General features: G+C 59.7%; 1 protein-coding gene across 3 annotated transcripts in view; it reads right to left on the bottom strand.

The window, feature by feature from the left end:
• The window catches only part of CORO2B (coronin 2B), a 98,401-nt gene extending 76,028 nt beyond the window's left edge, over positions 1 to 22,373 (bottom strand). The window contains exon 1 of one of the 3 annotated variants that reach the window (XM_072951165.1): positions 22,078 to 22,373. In XM_072951165.1, coding sequence (XP_072807266.1) covers positions 22,078 to 22,092 — 15 coding nt within the window. In that variant the 5' untranslated portion in view covers positions 22,093 to 22,373. Of the gene's footprint in view, positions 1 to 10,151; positions 10,167 to 17,422; positions 17,517 to 22,077 lie in introns of those variants that run through there. The other 2 variants (XM_072951166.1, XM_072951167.1) reach the window with 2 other exon arrangements.
• Positions 22,374 to 23,637: the final 1,264 nt, after the last annotated feature.

The following is a 23,637-nucleotide window of genomic DNA, read 5'->3' on the forward strand; positions in this document are numbered from 1 at the left end:
CATTCAGACACAAGCTTACTTCTTCCAAGGTGGGGATGATGGCTTGGGGTGGGGAGGAGGCCGGCTACGAAGAGTCACACTTCAAAAGCTGGTACCGAAAGCTGTTCTCAAGGAAGTCCCAGAATGTTCTGAACCGTGGCTGGGGCCCCTGGACACGTGCCGCGAGAAGCGAGCCCCCAGGACGGCAACACCGACCAGCACACCCGGTGACGTGAAGAGGGGTGGCTCACGTTTGCTGAGGATTTACCGCGTGCCAGGCTCAGGGCTGCGCGCTTTACAGGAGTAACATAAACACCACGCTCACGTTGCTACTTGTGCAGCAAGGAGGTCCAACAGTAACTACTATTACCATCCCCACTCACAGCTAAGAAACTGAGGGGCTCCAGCGTGTCCAGGACTCGCAGCCTGAGGGTGCAAAGGGCAGGATTCGGACCCTGGCAGTCTGACTCCACAGCCCGGGCTCTTCCTCTGCACCTCCAGGTGAGTGTGGTCGGACACCAGCGGCCCTTCTGAATTCTGCGATGCACTGCCCTCCTCTGTTCCCCTGCCCTGCCCTCCCAGCTCAGACACAGCGTCCCTGCATGTGGGGGCTGCAGTACAGAAGGCCGCAGACCGGTGGCTTCAACAACCTCCTGGTCCTGGAGGCTGGACACCCCGCCCAAGGTGCCAGCAGGGCTGGCTTCCGGCGAGAGCGCGCTTTCTGGCCTGCAGACGGCCGCGCACTCCTGGTGTCTCCTCCTCTTCTCATTAGGACATGAGTCCTGCAGGATTAGGGTGCCACCCTTGTGACCCGGTTTAACCTTAATTACCTCCTTCAAGGCCCCGTCTCCACGAATGGGGGGCTCCGTGAATGGGGGGGTCATGATCGGTTCATAAGACCTAACTCTGCCCTGAGAAACGCAGACCCCGACTTCTGCCGATGACCCTGCGCAGTCCCCGCAGCTCATCCTCCGTGAGGCTCTCCTGTCACCACGCCTCACGTTAGCATTACCGACAAGCCAGTTTCTCTGACTACATTACGACCACTTGGAGGCCACAGGCCAGCTCTCACTCATCCGTGCATGGCTTCCCACCATTCATTCACTCAGCTCTTCCAACAGCAGTTTAAAGATCACCTACCAGGAGCCAGGCCCCGTGTTGGCCCCGGGACCCAATGGTGCACAAGACGCGCTGACAGTCCTGACCCTAACGTGGCCACCCTGCCCCTCGTCTCTCCCCTGAACTCCTAACCAGACTGCCTGGCATCGCCCACCTCCGGTCCCCAACGCGGCCTGGCCAGGGGCCCTGAACACCTTCCTGCTCGGGGCAGAGATGCTGTGACTCCAATGGGCAGCCGTTGCTAAGCAAGGGGCTGCCAGAGCTGTGTGTCCTGTCCCAGAAAGTGAAATCACACTTGCCTCAACCAGGGAAAAAGTGTCCGCCTGCGAGGCTCGTACAAACAGTCCTTCTCTGCCCAGGAAACAGGTCTGCTTCCATGAAATGCTTCTGCTAAACCACAGAAAGAACCTGCCTCTCGGTGTTCTCGGAGAGGAGGAAGGTGGGCGCTGCTTCTCTCACAGAACCTCCCTTCCCTGCAACAGAGCTGTGAAACCCACACCCGCCACCCTTACCCCAGAGAACTGGCAAAAGGGGGGAGGCCTCAGGAGGCAAATCCGTGGGGCCCCACCAACCAGCGCAGTCAGAGCCCAGGAGCCAGGACATGACGGCTGCACCCTGGTCAGCTTGGGTCGTGAGAGGCACGGGGGTTGAAGGCACACGTTACCGGGGCAGGGGAGCACTTCTTGCTGATCTTTCTCTTAGTGGCCTGAAATTCCCATAGCAAAGTGAATTAAGGCATCTAGGTACAGTGTGTGTGTGTGTGTGTGTGTGTGTATGGGGGGGGTGTGTGTGTGGATGGGTGTGTGTGCGCGCGCACCTGGGGTCGGACCCTAAGCTGGGCCAATATCCCGATCACTCCAATGCCCTCCTTCCCCTTCCCCGCCCTCTTCCCTGTCCCCTTCCCTGCCCCCTTAGACAGCAGAGAGTGACCTTAATGGAAAAACTGAGAACACTTTAAATTCCCAACCACAGAAAAATACTTGCCAGAGTGGCCTTTTCTAAGCCTAAATCCAGTGTCATTCCCCTGCGTAGAGCCAGTGCACGGTTCCCTCCCCTGCCCTCAGAATCGAGCCACGGTCCTCACAAGGTGGATTACAACGGCCCCCCCTGGCCTGGGCCCCTGCTGCGCTCAAGTCCCCTCTGTTCCTCAAAGCATCTGCTTCTCTCTCTGGGGCCTTTGCACACGCCGCTGTTTCCTGTACCTTAGTCACTCTCCCCACCCGTTCACTTGGCCAAATGCTCCCCCTCCCTCTGGGGGTCTCTCCTGGGCTGTGTTAGCTGCTCCTCCTCTGGGCGCCCCCCAGCCCTCGTGCTACCCTCGTCGGGTGACAGCTGTCTGGTCAGACCCCGCGCTCCCCACCCCACATCACCCCTGACTGCAAGCTCCGCGCAGGCCTGGATCTCTGTCCGCCGCGGTCACCCCTCCGTCCTCGGTACTACCAAAGGTGGCACCAGCAGCGCTCAGGGGACGCTGGCTGAGTGAGGGCCCTGTGAGGGGCGAGCCCCTCAGCACCTCAGTGCCCATCCTCTGCCCGGCCCAGGAGGCCGGGTTCCTCTGCCCGGCCCGGGAGGCCAGGCACCCGGCAGGTGACGAAATGTCTGCTGCACTCCGGGGAGTAGACACCAAGGAGCAAGGAGGAAACTCAGCTTCCTGGGCAGATCATCAGACCTCGACTTCCGACTGTCGGCTGCTCACACACCCACACACCTGCACAGTGCCCCACCCTCCTTGATGGAGACCCACACACGTCACTGAGGGCCACCGCCTTCCAGGCTGGTTGGCAAGTGTCCTGCCCCTCTTCATTAAAAGTCAGACAGGCTGCCTCCTCCCTCCCCATTCCTCTCTCTCCAGGTCAGTTCTGGAGACTGAGACTCAGCAGGAGAGCTGAGAAGGACGTGCAGTGGACGTGGAGACATCGCTGGGTTTGCGCCTATCCCTTCCAGCCCTCCTCCCACGGGTGACGGCCCAGGGACTGCAGGGCCAGGGGCCTGGGGCACCGGCAGCCAGGAGGCTGGGGGCTGGGCCAGGGCTGCCCGCTTACTATTTTCACTTCCTCGAGTCTCCTTGTCTCTACTCCTCCCCCAAGGCCCAGTTCTCAGGGCTCCCCGTCCTCCTCGGGTGGGGAAGGCAAAGAGCCTGGCCCAGGGTCACGGGAGGCAGGAGGGTCTCTGAAGGTCCTGGGAGCCACATCAACACAGAAGCTCGCAGGCCGAGACCCTGGAGTGGGACCAGGGCTGCTAGCAGAGACCCTCTTCTCCTTCTGACTGAGGCCTGTGGGGGCCCAGGTCTGGGACTCCAAAGGGGAAGGTGGGGGTTTCGCCCTCTTGGAGGCGCTTGTCACTTGGTATGAAGCAAACCTGGTGCGTACTTGGCTAAGTCACACCTGTGCTGAAAAACATCCCGGAAGCACAAACCAAGCACGGTGGCAAAACAGCTGGGAGAGAGACAGCCATTCCAGGAAGGCCTCCTGGAGGAGGTGGCATTTGAGCCAGGACTCCAAGGGGAAGAGCAACTTCCACAGTTTAGAAATATTTGTAAAACAAATAGCACTTAAGCCACTGGAATGGTGTGTGTGCTTGTGTGCCCATGTGTATTTTAGATGAAGGGGTGTTTGTTTGGGGAGGAAGGGAAACTCCCTGGCCGGCAACAGGGCTGTGGAGTCATCTGTGGGCACCTTTCGTCCCTGCAACATTGGGAGGAACTGCGGACCACACCCCAGGGCCCAGGCGGTTCCACGCCCGCTCCCCGGCCCCAGGCCCTCCTGAGGGGCAGCAGCAGGATTAGCAGTCCATACGGGGGAGGAGGGAACCTGGGCCAGTCTCCAAGGATGCAGCTCATCAGGAGCATCCTCTGTTGCCGGGGAGACGCCCAGCCCCCAGGGCCCGGTTAACAGCTACTGAACTCACTCAGGCCTGGAGCACAATTAGACAAGATGAATTTTCAAGTTGGGGCATGATGAGACCCGGATGTCCGGAAACCGCATGGCAGCCTCCCAGGGGACGGCAGAGCCCCAGGAGGGCACACTGCTGTCACAAGGCCACCAGGCCGTGCCCCTCCGGGCGGGAGGTCTGGGGAGCACTGGGGAGCAATCCTGCCTTTAGAATTCTGCAGGGGCAGCACAGCCTGTCTGAGTAGCGCTGGGGGTGGGAGGAAGGAAAAGTCAGCTCTCCACATCTGTCCCACGCCCTTCTGGGGACAGGGTTGGGAGGCTTCACTCTGCATCCTCTGATAAATTTGCCAAAAAATGCACCTCACATGGTGGAACCTGTGCTGCACACACAGAACAGATTCTCCTAGTCACGCAAAAATGCAAATATGTCAATTCAAAAATCTACTTGGACATACTTAGGGTCTGTGTGAGAAACGCATCGTAGGATCTGCAGCATCGGCTGCTCCCTCCTGCTCAGGGTGTGGGGCTTGCCCTCTGGCAGGGGAGACAGTGCGCGATCAGCTAGAACCATCTCACATGGCAGTGACATGAGAAGGATGAAGTCTGGAGTGAGGAGAGGTCAGAGAAGGCTTCCTGGAGGAGGTGGCATTTTTGGCTGGGCCTTGAAAGCAGAGATCAGGAGATCTTTTGAATAGAGAAGGAGCAGAAAAGTACAAATTGAGTTTGGGGGCAGCGAGCAGCCCAGTGTAGCTGGAGGGCAGGGTCTGGGCAGGGGCCAAGGAGGTAAACGGTGGCCCTAGAGGGAAGGCGTCGAATGCTCAGCTCAGTGGGCTAGGCAGAAGAAAGCCAAGGAACACTGCTGCCCAGGTGGGCAATGGAGTCCAGAGGTACAGCCTCCCCCGCCCCCCCCCCCCCCGATCCAGGGCAGCCCCAGGCCCAGCGTGGGCCTGAGCTCAGGAGCTCACAGCAAGTGACCCCTGCCCCCGACCCCGCCAGCTTCCCTCAGGCTGCGTCTTCCAGGCCACAGGAAAAGTTCCAGTCAGAATGGCAGCTCCCTTCCTGCACAAACCTCCCGGTGCTCAACACAGACCAGCCCTGAGCCCGGAGAGAGAGGGGCAGGGAGGGGCAGAGGGAAGGTTTGCCGCAGGTCTCAAGCAGGGAGGAGGAGCTGGGAGAGGAGACGGCTGCGGGAGGAGCCGGCCCCAGGGAGAAACTCCCGCCAGGGACGTGCCGCTCGCCTGGCTTCTCCAAGGCGCAGGCTCTTTCACAAAGCCGCCCTACTGTCCCAAGAACACTGGGTTACCACCTTTGAGTCAATTTTCCTCCAGGAGACTGCTATTAGCAAAAGTCACTGCCCCTGCGTGACAGGGGCAGGGACGGCCAAGCCTCCTGTTCGTTCTCCCTCGCCCCTCCCCCCACCCCACCCTGGCCTCTCTCGGGTCAGGAGCCCAGCTCTGGCCCTGGGCCCAAGATGCCCGATTCCGGACAGCTGCCGCCCCTCTTCTGCCAGTCTGCCTGCAGAACCCGAGGCCCTGAGCTTCAGCCTCTGCGGGGTCCGATTTTCTGAAGCTGAACATGCTCTCAGGGCCAAGTCTGCCGAACAAGGGCGATGGTCTGGCTGAGGGGCTGGGTCTGGGGCGTGGGAGCCCTCGGACCCCCGCTGACCTCCTCCACCCCTCGGTTGCCTCTCTGGGCTCGTCAGTCTCCAGAACATCCCCTGAGCCGTGTGTCCTCTCCAGCCTCACGGCTTCCACTCAGCCGGCTCAGGCCTCTGGCCCAAACCACCACAACGGCCCCCAACAGGTCTGCAGCCCTGGGGCCCACCAAGAGCAATGGGTCTAACTATGCAGACCCCCGGAGAGGGGCAGGGCCGGAGCCAGAGCCCCTTCTCTGCCCCGGTTCACCTCGGTAACTCTCTGGAAGCCTCTGTTCCATAGCAACGAAAGGGCTTTTTGTTTGGTCTTTTTCTCCTTCTTCTTCTTCTTCTTTTAAAGGGAGAGAAACAAAATTGGGAGAAGCCATTGGTTAAATGCAATGCTTTTGAGGGATAAAGAGCCAGGCAGTCAAGGCACTGGCTCCAGGTTGCACCAAGGATGAGACAGAATTCTGGCTCCACTTCAGTTTACATTTTAATGTAAAAAATGAAAACAGGTATAAATAACGTTTTATGTATTTAAAAAAAGTCACACAGTTGTGTGACCTTAGGCATGTTACTTAATCCCTCTGAGCCTCAGTTTCCTCATCCACAAAATGGATGTAACAGTTGCACCCTCCCCACCCCCAATCCCTGTGCCTTACGGGCTGTTGAAAGGATGATTCAAGAGGCCTGTAAAACAGCCAGCACCGTCCCTGGAACACGGTCCACACTACATAAACATTCATCATTAGCATTTTGTTCCTGGTGAACTCGAATCTCACACCATCTCCCTCCTCGCCGCCCGACCCCGGCCAGCCCAGGGCACATATGCCTGGCAGCCGGCAGAGGGGCCACACCACTTCCCTCCCTGGTTCCTCCTGGACCCGAGAAGCCTGTGCCTTTTAATTGCTCTTTGGTCTGACTCAATTTGAAGTGAGCAGGGCACCAATTCCCTGCAGGAAAAAATAAATACGCTTCTCCTCAAAATACTAATGAGGTTGGAGGCGAGGAGAGGCTGGCAGGGGAGGGCAGCCCCCCAGGAGGCTGCGGCCCAGTTTGGCGCACCCTGGAGAGGCAGGTGGGATGGGAGGCCCTAGCTTTGCTCCACAGGCCCCAGGGCAGGGCTGGGCGGGCTCAGGTGACCTGCGGGGGCGGGGGGGGGGCGTGGGAAGCCTGGGCAGTGATGCCCGTGGAGTCATGATCTTGCTCTTCTCGTGTCTTCCTCTGCTCCTATCCAGTCACCCAAGGCCTGGAGATTCCTCTTCCCATGACCACCGTCTGACCTGGTTCAGCCCTGCATCAGCTCCCGGCCTCTAGCCTTTCCCTCTCCCACCTGTCTTCTCCTGAGTGGTCAACAAACATTAATGTGCAGGAAGCCCGTGCCAGCCTGTGGGAGGCAGGAGAACTCAGTGGATCCAGAGCCAGCTTCACCCTCCTTTGTGACCTCTCCCCTCATGTTCCCCCAGACAAGGGCCTCTTGGCTGTGCCTTGAATGGGAGGCAGGCTCCTCCTCCTCAGAGCCTGGGAGCTCTCTGCTCTCTCAGCCAGAAAGATCTTCCCAGATCCACTGGCTCCATCCCTCCCCTCATTCTGCTCTGGGCCCCAGTGTCCCGGCTTCAGAGCTGCTCTGTCTAAAGCAGCCCTTCCCCCACCCCCGTCGCTCTGCCCCCAGCCCCATGCCTTCTTCAGCCCCACCACCTGACTTCCAGATACTACCGCTTGTGTCCGCCCGTCTCCCGCCCAGGGCCAGTCCCCTGAGGCAGGCACTTTCTCTGTTTCGCTCACTGATGCGGATGCGCCCCATCGTCTAGAAGGGTGGCCAGCACAGGATGTGCTGTGTGTCTGCTGTCCTGGAACCTGACGGCTTGATCATGTCCCTTTTCCATGCACAACTCACGCACACATCACCCTGGCCTCCGTCTGCTCCGCCCCCTGCTACTCCGCAGGGCCCCTCCTCACCCTCCCAGCTCCTGACCCTCCAAGCTCAGACCTCCCTGGACACCCTGGAAGCTCCAGAACATCCCAGGAGCAGCCCCACCCTTGCCCTTACTCATGCTGAGCCCCTCTCCTCTACCCCACCACAAATCCCACCTATCCTTCAAAGTCACACTCAAACACCACCTCCACTCGGAGACCGTGTCCAGTCTCCCAGTGCTCTGTGGCCCTCAGGACCTGCGTTCAGCGCTGCTCCAAACACTCCATCAGTATCTGTGTCCGCCCCCCAAGGTAGGACACAACTTCCTTAAAGGTCAGGGGCACCAGTCCCCTCTGTGTGTCCCCCGAGCCTGCGCAGTGCCTGGCATGGCGCAGGTGCTCAGTAGATGGTAGTTTGAATTAAGATTCAGATTGTTCTAATGTGAAGAACTGTTACTATTACCTCTTACAAGGCTCACCGTGGGAGACAGACCGGCACGCCAGCGCTGGAGCTGAGAACAGAAGCCCAGCCCCGGGAGAAGGCCCTGTTCCCTGAGTGTGGACAGCAGATGACCTGAGGCCGGCCACAAGGCCCGGGCGTGGAGCCACAGACTCCCACATCTGAAGACGAGGCCGGTCCCACGGTCAGGGGAAGTGCTGCCTGCAGCTCCCAGGGGATGTAAACCGGACACCCATGTCCCTTTCCTGGGAGGAAATCCTGCCAGCATTCTCAGGGACATGGGACAGCAGGGCTCAGCTGATGGAGGAAGGAGGGAAGGTGCCGCAGGGTGGGCCTGGGCTCTGGGAGCACTCCCTCGGGCCTGACCCCTCAGGCCACAGCTGAGGCTGTGGGCCGCACTGGTCGCTCAGGCCTGCCCCCAGTCAGTGCTCTGGCCTTGAACCTGCACAGCTGGGACCCCCGCACGGCACAGTGCTCCTCACACCCCTTCTCACCCCTTCACTGCCTCGGCGCAGACTCACTCCGCAGCTCACCTGAGTCTCCAACACTATCAAGGGGCAAACAGAACTGGACTGGCACCCCAGAGAGGTTAAGCAACATGCCCAGGGTCACACAGCTTGTTAGAGGCAAAGCCCAGAACAGAAGCTAAGCTGAGACTCCAGTTCCTGTTTGGAGACACCAGGAAAGCATGTGCTGAAAGGCAGGAGGTGAGAGGGCTTTGTCCCCTCCAGAAATCCTACCCCCGTTTCTTCTGCAAGTACGCAGGCTCTGTCTGGCTTCAAACCCAAAGAAATTCCATGTCTGCTCACTGACTCCCAGACTCGGGAAGCAGCTCATTCCTTGTGGCTTCTTCCCTGGAGGATGCATTCAATAAACAGAGCCCTTTTCTCGTCTTCCTGCATAAATACTTCAGGAGACTAAGAAACAAACAGATCTGTGTTTGGTCTACTGGCTACTCAGAAATGGGGGCTCCTCTATCCCAGGCAGGACCTCCACCCCATCGCCAGGCACTGCGGTGTCCACCAGGCTGTGGGAAATACAGGGTGGCAGGGAGAGCCACCTTCCTACCGGGGCTCCTCACGGGGCTGGGGAACCTGGTGGGAGCCGGAGAAGACCCCCGTTTTCACAGAAGCGCTCCCCTCCCCCACTGCTCTCCATTCCTAGAAATGGGAGAACTCGGTCTGCTCAGAGTCTGTTGTTCTTGGGGACACTTCAATCGCTGCTGCCCAAGACCACGCTGCGGGGACACGGGGGTCCTCACGGGGCTCCACCGCCTGCGGGGGAGAGAGCAGAGCCTTCCAGAGTAGGTGGACCACAGTTCCGGCTGGAGACCTTAGCATCGGAGCAGGCCAGCCCTCTCAGCCTCCCCCAGACAACCCTCTTGTTTATTCATTCAGATGTTCACGGAACACGTTATTCTTGGGCCCCGAACGTCCGGCGGCTCCCCATTGCCGACAGGATCTGACTTCTCAGACTGTCACTTCCTGTGCTTGCCAGACTCACCCCACCCCAGCCTCCAACCACAGCGCGCTCTGCCCAAGCCACGCTCTGCCCCCACCCCGTGAGCCCTCCCCTTTCCTAAGCGCTCTTCTGCTCTCGCCTTCTCTCCTCTGTCTCTCACTCCTTTCATGCTGGTGCTCGCACCACCTCCTCCACGAAGCCTTCCTGGACCACCCCACCACACAGTGACCTGCCTCTCCCCTGAGCTCCCTCCGCGGGGACCGCTTCTGTGACCCTCCCGTGTGTGAGGGCTCATCACTCCGACTCGGTTACGAGCACCTAGAGAGCCAGGCTCCAGCTTCTGCGTCCGCCAAGCGTCTGAGGATGAGGGCTGCATCTGGACATGGCTGCTCCAGAAAGAAGCTCCGCTTTGAAGAAATCTTGACACCTGGGCCCCACCTCCCAGAGGGTCTGATTCTGTTGTTCCGGCGGAGGAGGGCAGGGAGGACCAACTACATAACTCGCGGGGCCCCTTGATCAAGAATTAGGAAGAATCCCAAGACAGTATCAGCAGAACATTAAACCAAGCGTCGCGCAGGTCACACGCCCGTGGCGCTGACCTGGGGACAAGCACACAAGCCTCCCCCGGTGGCCTGCAGCAGCACTGAGGAACACCACCGACGGCAGCGAGGAGCTCCGGGAGGTCCCGCACCTCTGAGCTCCCGGGACGGCGCCCGCATCCGCGTCTCCTTCTCCTCTGCAAGCCTGGGCTGCCTGCCTGGGGCACAGACAGACCCCTGGAGCGCGAGTGAAGGTGTCAATGGATGGAGAGAGATGGAGCTTGAACCAGAAAGCTGAGATGGACCTTTTATCCATAAAAAAATTAACATTTTACTATTAATGAATAAATACAAGTATTTTATATAATAAAATAAAACATTAGTATGTAATATTCATATATTAAAATATACCATATATCCAACATGCCTAAAGCACACAGAGCTTAAGTGTTCAGCTTGAAATTGTTTACACACGTGCACATTCACCTCACCACCGCCATTCCAGAAGGTTCTCTCGAGCCCTAGCCCAGTTAATACCACACCCCTACCCCCAGCCCAGGTCACCACTGAAGACCAGACAGAATTTTCATCAAAGGCTCTCTGGCTGAAGAGGAAGAGCCAGCAGAGGGGAGGGCACACTAGAGACGCAGAAGATGCTGACTCATCAGATTCCCTTCTTGTGTGTGAAGGGCTGACGTTTACACCAAGAGGGACGGGGTTCGCACAAAGGGTCAGACAGGCAGACTGACTTGCTCAGAGGCACAGGGCATGCTGCTGGCACAGCTGGGACTTGAACTCTGGTCCTCAACCTCCAAGTTTCATCAACTTTTCACAACCCTGGGCAGTCTGGAATGAGCGTGTGTGTGCGTGCGTGTGTGCATGTGTATGTGTGTGTTTTTGTGTGCCTGTGCATGTGTGTGCGTCTGTGTGCTGGAGGACACAGCTCGGAAGGACACTCTGGCTGTGGCATCTGGAAAAGCCGAGGGAGGGAGGCTGGGCAGCAGCAGGACATAAGCTCTGCACATAAGCACATCGGTGAGCTCGCTCCTGCACTCGTCTCGAGCCAGGTAGTATCACCCTAAGCCAGTCGGCAAACTGAGTCCCAACCAGAGGAAGAAAGTGATCAACCCAAGATCACACAGCCTCAGCGTCAGAGCTGGAGTTCAGGCAGAGGTCTCCAGAATCCCATTCCAGCGGCCTTCTCACCATGCCGTAAGCAAGTCTTCCTGCAAGGAGACGTCGGGCCCTCTGCCTCTCCTTCCATGTTCTCAACCCCAGGCCCAACCTTTCTCGCGGGTGGGAAAGGCCAGCACCACGCGGGGTCCCAGCCAGTGGTATCTCCTGGGGGGAGGGCACATTCGGTGCTCAGCCAGGCACAGGGCGAGGTCGGCAGGAAACCTGGGCTGGGGGCCGGAACCACACTCCTACCTCACGACACAGGGGCTTCTGACTGTCCACCCGCCACTCTGCCTCAAGAGCAACGTGGGCCGGGACGGACAAGTCAGATCTTGTCACTTCTCTGCTTAAACCCCTGGGGCTCCTGGCACCACTGGCGTGAAGCTCATGCTCCTGAGCTGGGCAGCCCTGGCTCCCTGCTTTGCTCCTCACTCACTGTCCAACCGTCCCCACCCAGCAGCATCCAGCCAGTGTCTCTCCTGGACCCACGTCCCCTCCACGCCTTGTCCACGCCCGCCCCCTACCTGGAATGCCTTTCCCTCCTCTTCATCCGCCTCTGCCTGCCCATCCTTGACGACTGAGCTGAGCTCTCTCTTCCTCCATCACTGCCCTCCTCGCCCCTGCTCCCCAGCCTCCCCTCCCCACATCCCTGCACCGTGTGTCCTTCTGAGCCACCATCTCCTCCTCTAGACTGGGCTCCTCGGGGAAGGGACAGCCTGGGTTCATCCCTGCACGCTCCATGCCACAGCCTTTGGGCCTGGCACACAAGTGCTCAGCAAATGCTTTCTGAATGAATCTAAGGCCTCATTTTACTTGCATAAGGGTGAGGGGTGGAGACGGTGGCCAGCGGTGGGGGCGCAGGGCAGCCAGGGTGGGGGGTGCACAGAAGAGGGCTGCCACCCCGCCGCCCCGGTTCCTGGGGAGAGCTGGCTCGCGGCAACCAGGCCTCCCTCCTGCCTCACTTACCCCTGCAGGAGCCTCTCCTGAGTCTTAGCACTTAGAGCAGGGCCGGGCAGCATCCTCCCAGGAGAACTTCCGTTTCAAGAGCATCTGAAAGGCCCAGAGGAGCTGAGTCCTACAGCGGCTGCTGGGCAGGGTGACTGCGAGGGTGTCCTTTAAAAAGCAACCACACAGCATGGCCAGCCATCCTCTGCCAGGCCAGCAGGCTGCTAAGCTCCAGTGTGTCCACGGAGGCGTGCACACCAGGCGCAGGTCCCAGCTCACCCTTCCCCACCATGGGAGCCAGGGTGAGTGCCACCCTCCTCGAGGCTCCGTTTCCCCACCTGCAAAGTGGGGGTGACAGCAGAGGGTGGGGGAACCTGAGGTGACGGGTGTGCACTGCCCGGCATGGGGGCGGGCTCAGGAGAGCTGCGTCATTCCCGCTGCTTCTCTGCAGCAAAGGCCCACAGAGCTCGCAGCTCCCACGGCCGGGCCAGCCCCCGCGCTCTGGTCCTCCCGGGGCCTGCGGAGGGGCGGCTTTGTTTGTGGCTCCTAAGCCCCTTTTCCTTCCCCCAGCCCACTCTCCCTCCCTCCAAGCCAGAGTTCCAGGGAAAACTTTGCCTGGAGACTTCTCAAGCCAGTGATAAGGTCTGGCCAGAGGAAAGTTCTTAGCAACCCAGACTCCCAACCCAGAGGCCCTTCTAATGGTTTCAGAGAAGCAAAGGCGGAAAGATTGCCGGCAGCCCTGCGTGCCAGGAGGGCCGGCTTCCAGGAGGAAAGCGGGGTTCATGGGCACTGTGGAGGCCAGGTGGCGGCCTGGCACGCAGCACGTGGCCACCAGGTTTCGTGATCACAGACCCCGCGGAGCAGAAAGAGTCTCTGAAGTTGCTCCTCCTGCCTCTGCCACAGCCATGACCAGGCCCCTAGGCGCCCGCCCCTGGCTGACCACCTGGGGATCCAAGATTGTCCATCTGAGCGCCCCTTTAGGCTCAGTCTCCTTCCTGGAACTTTCCTCCACCCCCACTTCTGAGTCAGTCCTTGGCCTGGTTTCCACTAGAAGCCGAGACACATCCACCGAACTGAAGCCCAACCCACCTGTGCCTGCCGCTAATTAGAGGAAGCCCCAGTTCCTGCCCAGCCACTCATAACCCCTTGGGTGAACCTTCTGGGCCTCGGTTTTCTCCTCTGCAAAGTGGGGAAGCGCGTTCCGTCTCCTTAGAGCCCTACAGCTCCAGGGTCCACAGGAGCGAGAATCCAGCCCAAGCTCAATGTCCCGGGAGCTGTTCAGGCTCGTTCCAAATTCTGCCCAGCCCCGCACCTCTACGCCAGGCACCCTGAAGTCTGCACCACGGCTTCTCCAACGTGCATAGCCCTTTGAGGAGCGCTGTGAAAGGTACTGAAGACGATCAGGCTTAACCCTGGCCTCAGCAAGCTCACACTTCAGTTAAGCAGTCAGAGTCATGTTCATAAAACCACCAGTGCTCACACAACACATCTGGCCTTTACTGGTGTCCGGCGTGGCGGAGACGGGGTGCTGCAGGAGCCCGTGGGACAGAGAAGCGGACATGCGTCCAGACCCTGAAGAGGCCAGTTTAACAGGACGACTCAGGCCCCGAAATAGCCTCAGTTCGGAACAACTTGAGGTTGTTCTCAGACACTGTGATGACTGAGCAGGAAGGCAGACCCCTGGGCCTGTAAGAGGAAGATCTGTGATGACAGGAAGTTATCAGATGGGCCCTCAGGTACACAGGAATCCCCTTTCCCAGAATTCCAAATTTCTCGGAACCCCAAACTTCCCCACGCCTTCCTGCAAACTGACCTTGGCCCGCAGGTCCACAGGGCGGGCATAAACAGCATTATTTCCACAAAGGTGAACACAAAAACGCAGGAATTAAATCCTTTCGTCCACTCTACCAACATCTTTCTTTCCATCAGCTGTTTCATGTCTTAGAAATTCTGCCAGATCCCAGATCATAAAACTGTTAGCTCTGAAATCACACTAAGGTGTTTGAACGGTTTGGTGGAAATGCTTCCAGCTCCTAGAGTATATTCTTCTCCATAAACCCAAAGGGAAAGCAGGTCTGAGCACAAACCTCAGAGGCTGTCGCGAAGATTAAACAAGTGAATTCACATGAAGTGCTTCTCAGGCATAAACCGGCAGCTCCTTGAAAGCCAGGACTTAACACCTGGTGAAAGGCGGGGGCCACCCTACTAGTAAACTAGTCTTCATTAGACTCATCTAAAGTCAGGATTCATCTCATACTCCTAGAAGGCGCGGAGTGCCAGGAGGCAGCGGGCCGGACCAGAGGCCCTCAGACGGCGCTGGCGTTAACACTGAGCACGGGGGCTTCTCCCTAGGGGTCGTGGAGCACCCGGCGAGTGCGCCTCCCCACCCCCGCCTCTCGGGTCAGCCAGAGCCTCCTGCGGTGTTACTGTCTGCCTCACTCAGGGTCAGTGAGTTATGCTGAAGCATGGACCTCATGTAAAATGCCCACCTTCTCTGATCTGAGCTCAGGTCGGGCAGAAACCGAAATGTAGGCACTGCACAGACTTTTTTTTTTCACCCAATAGACTTTTAACATTGAAAATGCTGTATCTGTCCCTATGGTTTTACTTTAAAGACCAAGGCCCAACCCAGGTAATCAACAAAATCAGTCACAACTGAGCCCAGTAAAACCCGGGGAAGGGGGAAGCAAGTCTTCCTGCCAAAAAACCTTTTGGAAAAATAAATGACGCCTCCCCAGAGGGCCCCCTCCCTCCCTCACACACCCCGGAAAAGCTCTGGGAGGGCGGCCGTGGGCCGGGCACTTGCACACTCCTCCTGCCCAGGTCGCTGCAGCAGCAGTCCAGGCACAGCTCACCTTCTCTGCGAGGAGGAGGGAGAGCGTGCCAGAGCCACGCGGCCCAGGTCTGGGCCAGTCTCCATTCGGCCTAGCCGGGCGGCCTTTTGCAGCTTACCTGGCCTCTCTGTGCCTGCTTCCTCGTCCGTAAGGTGAGGCTGACAGCAGTTAGCAGCAGCAGCCTCTCTCGCTGTTAAACGAGCCGATCCCTGGGCTGAGCCCTCACTGATGCCCGGCCGGCAGGAGGCGGTTCAGGAGAGCCGCTTCTGCCTCCAGATATCTGCCAGAGCTGCTCCCTCTGCCCCTTGTCCTGCCCCCTCCTACTCATCCCTCATGGTTCAGCCAGCAGTCACTTCTGAGCCCCTGACTCAGTCAGGCCCCTGCTGTCATTCCCAGGGCTCCCTGGACCTCTCGTTGCACAGCCCCCAGGACACTCACTGTCATCATCTGTTTAATTTTCTGTCTCCCCGACGTCAACAGCTAACACTAACTGCCAGGCGTGTGGTGAGTGCTTCACACAGATCAGCTCATTTAATCTTTATACTAATCCTTTAAGTACTACTATTATCAATCCCAATTAATGGAGGGGGAAACAGATATTCAGAGGGGTTAGGCAACTTGCCTGAGAACACACAGCAAGTAAATGATACAGTGCCATCTGTCTGACTCTATAGCCCTGTCACGCCCTGGGAATCAAGGGCCATCTCAAAAGAAGGCCGCTTCTGGTAAGGACCGTAGGCTTGGATCACATACCTGCGTTCCCTACACAAAGCCAGCTTCGTGGAAATGGAGAAGACCCTGCCTCAGTCCCACCTTGCTCTGCCACTGGGCTGGCGGCCCAACCCACAAGCAGCCCTGTTCATAAGCCAGACACCACATGGTGTGCGGGATGTCCTCCTTACCAAGTCCTCGCCCCCAGATTATTTGCACAGTTCCCAGCTCAAGCAAAGGCCACAGGGAAGTCTAAGCAGGGCACCCCCACGGGTGTCACACCCCTGTGCCAAGGCCACAGGCACACAGAAAGGAGTCCCACGCTTTGGGGTGAGGGTACAGAATATGACAGAGCCGCAGCAGGAGAGGCCTGGCAGTTAGAGGAACGTGTGTTCTGTAGTTAGATCCCCGCTGCCCCAGCCACTCAACCTTGAGCGATTCACCGACTCTCTTTGGGCCTCAGTTTCCTCATCTGAAAAATGGGATTATCTGATAATAGAGTCGACCTCGGCGTGTACAGAGTAAACTCGATCACAACTGCCCAAAGGCTGCTCAGTAACTGCTGCTCTTGTCGTGGTGGTGACTGATCTTCACAGGATGTGGACTACTGCGTGACTGGATTGAGAAGGTTCTGCTCAAAGTCAGAAGATCTGGGTGGGAAGCCCGGCTCTGACCCACATTAGCTCTGTGACTAGGGTGTGGTCGTCTCTCTACTAGGAGGCCATGTTTACTCACCTGGAAACAGGGGTAACCCTCCCCACCGTGGGCCAGCGGAAGGGACTTCAGGCAGTAACCCCGTTTGTATTCTGTAAACAGGACAGTCCTGGGCAAACCTGGGTGCCTCCTCTCTGTCTTAATTAATTGGAAGGAGGGTGCCAGAAGCCAATTACCAAGTCCCTCCAGGGGCCTCTGTGGGGGGTGGGGGAAGGGAGAGAGAAAGGGGGTTGGTGGCAGCTCTCCCTCCCCCATTACCCGTCTTGTGCCTCCTTCGCAGCTGGTCCCACACTCCAGTTCCACAAAGGAGAGGCTCATTCTGAACAGCTTCTTTTCACGTGGAAGCCTCTAGATTTGCATCTGCCCTTCCCTGGCAGGGCCTGCTTGGTGCCAGCTGCTCCGGGCTTCCCAGCCTGCAGGCAGCTCCCGGCCGGGGCCTGAGCCTGCCGGGCCCACGGGCAGGGAACGGAGCGCAACAGAAGGAGCTGATCAGGAGAAGAGGGAAGGAGAGGGGCTGGGCACGGGGGGAATCTGCACATTCTCTCATCTCCTGGACGCCAGACAAACCCTGCGGCCAGCGTATCCGCGTCAGAATCCGGGCTGCCCCGGTGCCAGGAGCCGGCGGCGGCTGAGGCCATGTCTGCTCCAGGCTGGCCAAGCTGGGAGAGCAGTGGAAAAACTCACTCCATCTCTGGGCTGCCAGGGCCTGACACTGCCGGGCCGTGGGTCCAGCCAGCACCCCTCCACACAAACCAGCCGAGCCCCCGCCTGTGCTGACTCTGCACGCTAGCCGCTGTGGGGCGGTTCTGGGCCCCGGAGCCTCCCAAGCCCTCCCAGACGCCTCTAGGTGCTGCCATGGGTGCCAAGGTCACCACGCCCCCAGCCGAGGAGCACAGGGCCTCCAGGCACACTCAGGAAGAGGGAACCCCCAGAGCTTTTCTGGACAGTGAGGGAGAGACTCGAGGAAGCAAAGCGCCTGCGTTTATTTACTGAGCACTTAAAGCATGCAGCCAAGACGCCTCTCCCAGCCTGTGTCCACTGACCTCAACACAGCTCACCCAGGGCTCTGGGACACCTCCTTCCACATCCTTCTCCTCAGAGGACAGGAGGGGCTGATGCCCTGCATCCTGTGACCTATTGCTTAACACGGGCCCTGGTCACAGCAGGAGCGCAGAGGGTGCCAGCCGAACACACAAGGGAACGTTGGCCAGACACCGCCCGTGTGAGGACGCCAGCGGTCTGGGAAAGGAACTGCGAGGAAGGAGGCGGCATGAGGAGTGTGTGGCGTGTGCAGAGGCAGAACCCTGCCCCCTCCGGGGATCTGGGAGCTGGTCTGTGCTGGTCCCTCTCCACCTTCTACCTGAGGTTCTCACATCTCTTCTCCCAGTAAGAGCCAGGCAGGAAGAAGGTGCTGGAAGCGGAACATCTGGGGGACCGGGCATCGTAGGCAGCCTGGATCCTGGGTCATGAGTTGGAGCAGAAGGGCTTGTAATCTCTCCTCCCCATCCAGAGCCTGGGCTCCTTGGCCTGAAAAAGGGAGAGGCTGCCCAGCAGAAGATGACCCAGACACTAGCAGTCCAGGCTGGGCGATGCAGCGGGGAAGCCCGAGTGAGGCCAAACCACCTGCCCCTCCTCAGGCTGCCTGAAGCCCCCTCGTGGGGCAGCTGGGTGAAAAGAACACTGACCAGGCGTCAGGAGGACCCAGGTTCCCGCCCCTCCGGCCTCAAACTTGCTGAATGACTTCAGGCAAATCACGGTTCTGCTCCCTGGACCTCAGGGGAGAGAGCTGGAGGACCTGACTGCTCTCACGTGGGGGTCTCCTCCAAGCCGCTCCACAGGGGCCCTAGACACATGTGATCTTTGCCAAACAACTAGCTGTTATTCGTGACCTGGGCAGAACAACACCGTCCTTGGTCCTAGCACATTCAGCAGGAGCCAGGGGCTCCCACCAGTGAGCTGAGCTCTGCCAGGAAGGGGCAGGAGGAGGAAGGCTGACCTGCAGAAAGAGGGGCCAAGGCAGGGCCAGGGCACGGCTGACACGGCTGCTGGTGGACCTGGAGTCGCCTGCTTAGAGGGGGACACTGGCATCCAGGGTCCTCCCTTGGCCCACATTCCTTCTCCTAAGCCCTTCAGGGTACTTTGTTCTCGGACCCCTGACCCCCTGAGCTGGCCCAAGGAACCTGGAAAGCACCGAGCTCAGCGGCACCGAACTTAACAAGGCACACCCGGGCACCAGGCCGCCCAGCAACTGAAGCCACCACCTTCCTTACCTAGAGGCCCCATCTCTGGTCACAACATGGACAAAAGCCAGGAAATCACTCCAAAGGACGTCTGAGCAGCAAGAAGGTGGGCGCAGAGCCTGCGTTCCAGCTCACAGGCGTTTCTTACTGCCCGCTGACTCGTACTCACGCACAATGCTGACATGTTTTGTTCTGTTTTTCCAGTTGAGGGCAGTTTAGAAGCAGGTATTAGACACGGAGAAGCTCTGCTGAGTGCTAAGCCTGGTATATGACTGGAGTGGAATAAAGATGGGAAAACTATAAAAATCAGGCACAAGGACTTGAAGAATAAAGTCGTCTGGAACAAGTCGTCTTGTAACTGGGAAAGCCGCCTTGACTCCCTCACCCCTGACTTGCCCTGGGGAAGGTACTGGACCAAAATTGGGAGGAGGCCGGGCCCCCACCTCCTGCAGGCCCTGCGGTCTAGGAAGCTGCATCTGGTCCCTTCCTCTGCTCTCTTCGTTTCTTCCTCCCCTCATTACATGAAGAAGCTGAGGCAGCTTATTAAAATACACACAACGCAACAGAGTTTAAAACATCATAACCAGGAAAAAACGCCATCAGGCTAGAAGGTCCCACCCCAAATCTGCATGGCTCTGTGTCTCCAGTGTGTTAGTGTAGGAGCCCCCCCCAGGAATCCCCCAGACTTCACCTGCAGCCCTACTGGTGGACCCACAAGGAGGGGGCTAGGGGTGTGTATGAGAGGGAGGGCAGCCAGTATAAAGCAGAGCCCCCACCCTCCCCACCAAGGAAGTGCTACTGAGGATCTAGCAATTTGCCATCAGCTTTCCTCTTCGCTCCAGGTTCCCTAAACTAACTAGATCACCTTCTGTAACCCACACCCAACCCTGGCCCCGAGGACTGCCCTCAGGGAGCCTAACACAAAGGCGCAAAGCAAGGGTCCCCGGGGCAGCAAGCTGGGGCTTGCCTGAAGGGGGTGGCCCTTTGCTTGGAGGTGGCAAGGGCCGGGGTCTCACCCTCTAATCCATTCCCTCCCCTGCCTACCACCCCTAGTTTGCAAGCAGCGATCCCACCTCCCAGACTCCCATTGGGGTTCTTCTTCACATCTGTCTTGTAACCAGACCAAACCCAGAGAATGAAGAGCCTCCAGGTCCCCATCAGAGCTGACTTCCTGGCCAGAGCTGGAGCTGTCCCAGAGCCCGCAGGGGGGACCTGGACCCTAGAGACTATCAGAACCAAGTCCTGCACTTCACAGATGGGACACAGAGGCCCAGAGGTGGAAGTGACTGGTCCAAGGTCACACAGCCTATTCGTGCCTGACTTAGGACCAGAAGCCGGGCCTTCAGACTCCCAGAACCCTGTGGTTTCTGCCTCAACTCAGGGAGGAGCCTCTTCCAACAGGCTTTCAGGCAACAGGACTGCCCCCCAGGCCCCACCCCTGCACCCCTCTTGCACCTCCAGACCGCCAGTCTGTTAAAGACTGGCAAGGGAAGAGAAGATAGGGTTAAGGTGGGGATTTTATTTAATCCTCTGAGCTGGCTTAAACTGATGCCACACTGGTTAGAGCAGGAAGAGAGAGAGACACAGAGGGATTTGGTGGGGGTTGGGGGGAAAGGGGCACATTAGTGAACAGTCACTGGATACCAAGAGGGCAGGCCTGCCAACGAGTTTAACAGACAGATACGCACCTTCATGGACTGCGACCCCAGGGCCCAGGCCTCCGAGCAGTGCCCTTCCGGCGCTGGACTCACCCAGCCACCCAGTCTCCACGGTGCTCAACAGTGCAGAGCAATGGAAAGACCACAGGCCACAGGCTGAGACAGACCTGAGGGTGAACCTCAGCTCTGCTACTCACTGTGTGACCTTGGGCAAGTTACTTTATCTCTCTGAGCCTCAGCTTCTTCCTCTGCTAAAGAGGTCTGAACACACATTCCTTGCAGGCCTCCTGGGAAGCAAGGCTGTCTGAACTCTTGCACATAAAGAGACACAGGGGAGGCATCAAGTCAGAGCTCAGTGCTGTTATTACATGTCTCACATCCTTTATCTCTCACCCAGCCTGGTCCATCACTCTCCGGCTCCGGCCTGCTTACATCGTTGACATTAATAACCCTAATGATAATAATCCTTCCTAGCCAAACAGCATTCGTATCACTTCGAAACACTAAACATCCTGCCCGCTGGGGGTCACAGCATCCCTGCCATTAGTAGCCAGCGCTAAGGTAGCCCGCCAGCCCCCAAGTTCCCCTTCCCACACTGTTTCCAAGTCTGAGCTTTGGACTTGTGCCCCAAGACCCCGAAGGAACCCCTACGGCAGATCTCATGGGGGTGCGAGGAGCCCCTGGCTCGTCAGCTGGAGCCAAGACCACCCCTCCCATCGCTTCCAAGGCTGACCCTCCATCTGGCCCACTGCTCTGACCATAAGCAAGAGGCCCTTCCCACTCTGGCCTCCAACTCTCCAATTCTGAGAGCCAGCTGGGCAGCTGGGAGAGTCACGGCTCGCCAAATCTGAGGCCGAGGCCAGGCTGTGAGCTCCTCACCCTGAGAGTTCTCTGAAAAGTGTGGATTCACACTCTTGACCTCACTGGTTCTTCAACTGCCCGCCACCACCCCCAGGATCCATGTGACCATCTTCACATTCCACAAGGGGAAACTGAGGCCCAAAGCAGAAGGGCCCAGCCAAGGTCACCCAAGGGATCTAGGTAGAACAGGGAAGTGAACTCGGTCTCCTCTGGTCTCTTAAACCCTGGACCCTTTCCACTACCCATGTCTGCCTTCCTCTTAACTCCTTCTTCCCCACAGCAGGGAAGCTCCCAAAGTCTCTCCAATAAACCTGGGCCCTACGACAAGGTCCAAAAACTCTCCTCCAACATGGGGGCTGCCAGAATGCGCGACTCTCCCTTCCCGGCCACAGTCCCTCCCCGTCACTGTCTTCAGGCCCGTCACTGCAGAACATTTCCAGCTCCTGGTAGCAACTCCCGGGACATCCAGACTGCATTTGGAGTGGGATTAGAATTCCCGGGATGGGAGGCAGAGGCCGGCAGGTGGAATGGGCTTCTACCTCGGCTGGGCTCCTCAGGGCGGCAAGCCCTCCCCCACACGCACTGCCCAGGCCCAGTGCCTGCCGGCGACGCTCCCCGCGGCGCGCTCCAGCGGGGGACACCACAGAGCTGCCCCACACTGCACTCCAGGGGTTAAAAATGCAGCATCCGAAACAAGGGTTAAAAATGCAGTCCCGGGGTTGGGCCGGCGCGAGGGATCTTGTCCAAACCGCCGCGGCTGCCAGAGCGGCATCCTCCCCTTCCCTCCGCGGTCCTCGGGGGCCGCGGCGGCCGGAGCGACGAGGGGAGCAGGCGAAGCGCACGCCGCACCTCCCGACACCGGAGCCCCCTCCCCACGCCCACACCCCCGCGCCCCCGGCAGCCCAGGCGGGTCCCGGGCGCGGCGGGCGAGGCGCTTACCTTTGTGACAGTCATGCAGAAACTCCGGGGCGGTGCGGGGGCGCGGGCGCGGCGTGCGGGGGCGGCGGCCGGGGGCCGCGGGGGGCCCAGGCGGCGGCGGGAAGGGGGTCCGGCGGGGCTCCGCGCGCTCCCCGCGGCCCGCGGGAGGCTCAGCCGAGCCTGGGGGCCGCGCTCTGGGCGGCCAGCCGGCAGGGACCGCTCGTCGGCGCTCGCCCGCCGCCCGTCGCTGATGTCAGCCCCGAATGTGCATTTATAATGGATGAGCCTCCTTCGCCGCAGGAAGGCGAGGCAGGAAGAAAGGGAGCGAGGGAGAGGGCCCGGGCTGGGGGGCGGGGGGAGGAAGCGGGGCCGGGAACTCGCTACAAAGGAGGAGGCGGGAGGAGGAGGAGGAGGAGGAGAAAGCGCAGCCCGCCCGCCGTGCCCTGCGCCTCCGGGCTCGGCGGCCGGCCGCCGGGCACCGCCGCTCCTGAAGCCCGGGGCCGGCGCCCGGGCCGCGGCCTTAACCCCTTCCGGCCCGCGGCGGTCGGCGCGCGGCTGGGCGCGGCTGGGCCCTGGCACCTGCCAGCTGGGGGGCGGGGGCGGCCCGGGGACGCGCTGAGGTCCCACCTAGACGGCCGAGGCGCCGCGTGGGCCGAGAAGACCGCTGGGCTCGGCCCCCGCAGGTTCGCAGAGTCGGCCCGCGCGCCGGGAGCGCGGCGCCGCCCGCGGAGAGGGGCGTGGCGGCCGCCCGCCCGGAGCTCGGCCCGCCGCCCGGCCTCGCGCAGACCCCGGCGCGGCCCCGGGCGGCACGGGGCGGCGGGGCGAGCGCTGGTCGGAACCTCGTTCCCTCTGGCCGGAGGCGCTCGCGCCACCTTACAGAGGGGGAAACTGAGAGCCGGAGTGGGAAGTGACTTAGAGCACGGTTTCTCCCGGAGCCCGCCCGCCCCTCGTCCCCGCAGGCTCTCTGCGGAACCCCCGTTCAGGGGCTCGGTTCCAGACACGGGACGGCCCGGCCCCAGGTGTGCCTGCGACCCCGGGGTGCGGCGCCGCCGGGGAACACAGGTGCGTCCTCTGTGGTGAACGAATCCTGACCTGGGTCACACCACGTCCTGGAGCCGCTGCAGGGACTTGAGGGACAGCCACGTGACGGTGTCCCCGCAAGTCAACCGAAAGGGGTCCGCCCCCGGAGCACCTGGGCACTCCGGTCCAGCAGCTCTGCCCCGCGGGGACTGGAAGGGAGACGGGCTCGGGGAGACGGAAGCGGAGGGAGCTTTCTGGCATCACGACCTGCCCGCAAGCCCGGAGGCGCTGGCTTCCTGCTCAACACAGAGCAGTTAACCCGACGACGGTGCGAGCACCTGCTCTGTGGAAGGTGCCAGACCGACGGAGAGGGGAGCTGATGCCTGCCTTCAAGGAGTAACAAAGTAATCTGCATCTGTAGGGCCCTTTGTGCTCAGTGTGATCTTAATGCTAATTTATTTACATTTTCTCCCGAAATGCTAAATGCAACAATGAGAGGAAGGAACCGTCCTCCTCAGTTTGCTGGTGACTGAAGAGACTCAGAGAGGGGCGGGGACCTAC

The sequence above is a fragment of the Vicugna pacos genome, chromosome 27 (genome assembly GCF_048564905.1).
Source record: "Vicugna pacos chromosome 27, VicPac4, whole genome shotgun sequence".
Classification (NCBI taxonomy): Eukaryota; Metazoa; Chordata; class Mammalia; order Artiodactyla; family Camelidae; genus Vicugna; species Vicugna pacos.